Below are 3,961 nucleotides of genomic sequence, written 5' to 3'. Positions count from 1 at the left end.
CACAGCTAGGAAGTGATAGAGCCAAAATTCAAACCTAAGAATATCTGATTTCAGGACCACAACCTTATCATCACTCTACACTGTTCAGTACTTCAGAGGCACGGATTCCATCCATTCATTCATTTGGTCAACATTTTTAAGCGCCCACACTGGGTCAGGCATATTCTAGCCTCAAAACAGTCTCGTACTACTGCACATAGATCACACAGTCCAGTGGAGGTAACAGACAGTAGGCAAATATAGACTATGTCACGTTTTGAGACGTGCCAAGTGGACCGCTAAAGAGTGGATAGTGTGGCCTAGCAGAAAGTCTGAGTGGGTGAGACATTTTTTGTCCCAAATCTCTCTTTTTAGAACCTGGATTTTGGACATAATTCTCTTCTTCTCTAGCAAAAAAAAAAAAAAAAGCCAAGAATATTTTTTTCGCGTTCTCCCCTAAACACGGAGTAAATAAAACAGTTTGGGAAATAATCATTCGGGGACCTATGAATGCATCGACACATGAAAGGGGGCGGGAGGGGTGAGGCAGGACAAGGCAGGGCATCATTGTGACGGTGAGGGGCAGTCTGTCACAGAACAGAGGGCGCAAAGAGCACGGCTTGGTGGCTGATAAGACGTGGGGATGGACGAGGGGACTCTCAGCCCAATTCTCCCTTGTTTGGGCCTATTTCACCGACTCTTGGGGCCGCAGAGAAGACCCCAGCACAGGAGACGCAGCCTTCACCACCTGGCCCTATCAGCCTTCATTCCCCCAGCCTCCACCTGCTTAGCCAATACGCATGCGCCCGCTCCTCTGGCCTGGGCTCGCGCCCCGACAGCCCCGCGCACGCGCAGCCTCGCTGTTGCAGGTAACCGACCAGACGAGCGCGCGCCTTCCCCCGACGTGCGCCTGCGTCGGGAGGAGAGCGCAGGCGGGGCGGGGCTTCGACGCCGCGCGCGCCCTCGGGCCCGCCCCGCCCCGCCCCCTCTGCTCGTTCCGGCGGGAATAGCGCACGCGCGCTTCTTCCCCGGGCAACTGCCGTTCGTCGTTCGTGGCCTGCGTCCTCAGGTGCGCTTCAGGTGTGGCGAGGTTCCCCAGAGCATCCTTGTCAGAGCCCCTCCCGAACCGTCGAGGAGAGTCCCCAATATCAGGGTCCTTCAAGTCTTGTTCAAAGTCTTCTTGAAAAATCCCCTCAGAAATACGGAGAGGAACCCACCGGGGAATCTTAGAGATGACCCGTGAAATCTCGTCAGAATCTTATAGAAATTCTGTCAGATTTCTTCCTCAGAGCCTGTCATAGACCCCCCCGAAATCCCGTTACGCTCCTTTCCGGATGCTATCAGAGATCCCCCCAAGTCTTGTCAAGATCTCCAGAAATCTTGTCATGCTCACAAAAATCCTGTCAGATTCCCCTCCCAGAGACCTGAGACCTCTGAAACCCAGTCAGAGACACCCCCCAGAGATCTAGTCAGAGATCCTCCCAGAAATCCAGAGATCCACTGGAAGTCTAGTCAGAGATCCCCCCAGATCCAAAGACTCCCCCAGAAATCCAGTCAGAGATCCCCCCAGAAATCCAGAGATCCACCCAGATCCAGAGACTCCTCCCGAAATCTAGTCAGAGAGCCTTCCAGAAATCCAGAGACCCAGCAGAAATCCAGTCAGAGACCCCCTAAAATCCAGATCCCCTTAAAATCCCTGGGATTCCTGCCTGGGTCCGCCTGCTAGAATCTCCCTGTCAGAGGCCTTCAAGATTGACCAGAACCTCCCTCCATCCTCACCAGGAATTTGTCCCCCAAACCCTGCCAGAAGCTCCCAGTACCTATCAGCACCCCCAAAGGAACCCTTCCCCACTCCGGTCCCATGGCCATCCACCCCCTTCTGCATCCTCCAGCATTGCCCAAACCCCGGAAGTGTCTCTCCTCAATTCCGCCTTTTCCAGAACATTCTAAAAGCTGCCACGGAGTGTGTAGGCCACAGTTGTGAACCCCATCTGGTGCCAGGGAGAGCAGGCTGTGGGGAGTACTTGGTGAGAAAAGGGGGCCTGAGCCGGTGGGGTGAGGATGGACAGGCCCCGGGCAACCCTGCCTGACCATTTGCCCCAGTGTACTCAGTTCGGTGCAGTGGGCACCGTTGTCCAGTGTATAATTATTAATAGCACCCCTTTCACTCTTGAAAGCATCCCCGAGTTGGGACAGGAAGTCATACGGTCGACCTGGTTATAATGGAGACAGGACAGGGCATCGTCGGGGCACAGAGGAGGGAGTCCCTAACTGCTCCAGGGACTCAGGAAGGCTCCCCAGGGAGCTGCGGGCCAGGGCAGGGGCCGCAGGTGGGAACAGTGCGTGTGGTATGACCTGGGCGTGGGAGGACCATGGGAAGACTCAAGCTCCCATGGTCGTGATGAGGGCGACAGGCCTGGGGATCAGCCAGTGGAGAGAAAAGTGACCAAAAGGCAAAGAGTTGCAGGGACCTCTGTGCTACACCAGCCCGAAGGGCTAGGACTTAGTCCTGAGGGTATTAGGGAGCCATGGGAGGGTATTAGGGAGCCATGGGGGTCAAATTCACGTGAGAGGCCAACATTTCCAAATACAGGCTGATACCGCAAGGATGTCAGTAGCCCAGGATAGAGCGGGAACCCAGAGACAAACGTTCAGAAACGTTTCCCCAGAGGAGGGGACATATGAGCTGAGACAGGAAGGGCTGGCAAGAAGGGTGTCCCAGGCAGAGCCCCAGAGGTGATAATGGAGTGCCTAGCTTGGGGAACAGCACGCAGTTCAGAGTTGCTGGAGCAGCAAGTGTGGGTGGGGCCAGGCCACGCAGGGCCTTTGATGCTGGGTCCAGGATCTAGGCTCTGTCCCTGGGGTGCTGGGGAGCCACAGAAGAGCATTGAGCAGGTGAGGGATGGGGCGCTGTGGGGATGGACCAGAGCGGGAGACTGGAGGCTGGGAAGCCAGAGAGGAGGGTCGGGGGCGGAGAAGATGAGCCTGAGCTGTAGGGAAAGAAAGGAGAGCACAGGGTCGAGTCACTGGGGAGGAAGGACAGGATTGGGGACTTGACAAGCTGTGGGGAGGAGGGGCGTCGAGGCAGTGACCGCCACCCACTAGCCCCCTTTTGATCTCTGCCACCCACTCCTCAGGTTTCCCTTTTACCAGCTCACACCTCCAATCCATAAAACAGATCTGAGAGGGAGTTGCTGTGATGGAGGCCTGGGCAGGCAAACAGGTTCTGAGAACCCAGAGCACCCCAGGGTGCAGGAGGGGTAGGGCGGGTCCCCACCCTCAGGTGACTTGTCCGAGGAGGCCATTGCCTTGCTTGTCCTTCTAGGAGCTCTCCTGGCAGCCAGTCCCTTTTCAGTCCTTGCCAGTGATGGAAGGAAGCTGTTAGCATCGCCTGCAACTGCCGAGCAACGAGGTTGGCCCATGGACCTGCCAGAGAGCCTGGCAGGCAGCCCTGCTACAAAAAGTAGGTGACTGGGCCCGTGTTTGCTCCATGGGAAGATGAGGGGGGAGCAGTAGTTAAAGGGGCACCAGGCTGTGACTTGGGGACTTGAGAGAGGTGGCTTGGAGTGGCTGAGGCTCCGTCTTCATGCCAGGTAGGAAAGAGAGAGCCAGCTGTGTGCCCACCTGTCTGGACCCCTTATCCCCTTTGCTCTGGAGAGGCCAGAGCGGAAGCTTTTGCTATGACTCTTGCCCAGAGCAACCCCCACCAGTGACCCACAGGCTCCCGCCTCGCTTCATTCAGATCTCAGCTTTCTGTAAAGCAGCTGCCCGGTCACTCTCTCCTCCTTCCTGCTTTACCTCTCTTCATAGCACTGACGTTGGCTGGACCGTTTGGTCTCTGTCTCCGCCACTAGAACAGGAGCTCCACCAGGCAGGGTCTGTTTCATTTACCCTGCTATTTTCAGTCCCTAGAGCAGTGCTGTCCGACATGCGTGTCATCTATGTAATTTTCAATCGTATTAGTAGCCTTATTTAGAAGAAA

At 56.0% G+C, this 3,961-nt stretch overlaps 1 protein-coding gene across 1 annotated transcript in view; it reads left to right on the top strand.

The window, feature by feature from the left end:
• Positions 1-3,399: 3,399 nt before the first annotated feature.
• Positions 3,400-3,961, top strand: part of CCDC155 (coiled-coil domain containing 155) — a 32,528-nt gene continuing 31,966 nt past the window's right edge. The window contains exon 1 of the mRNA XM_011374616.1: positions 3,400-3,442. Within this exon, the coding sequence (XP_011372918.1) occupies positions 3,400-3,442 (43 nt within the window). The remainder of the gene's footprint in view (positions 3,443-3,961) is intronic.

Source organism: Pteropus vampyrus, unplaced genomic scaffold, assembly GCF_000151845.1.
Source record: "Pteropus vampyrus isolate Shadow unplaced genomic scaffold, Pvam_2.0 Scaffold250, whole genome shotgun sequence".
Lineage (NCBI taxonomy): Eukaryota > Metazoa > Chordata > Mammalia > Chiroptera > Pteropodidae > Pteropus > Pteropus vampyrus.
Note: the sequence above shows the minus strand (reverse complement) of the source record. Positions and strands in the feature narration are given on the sequence as shown.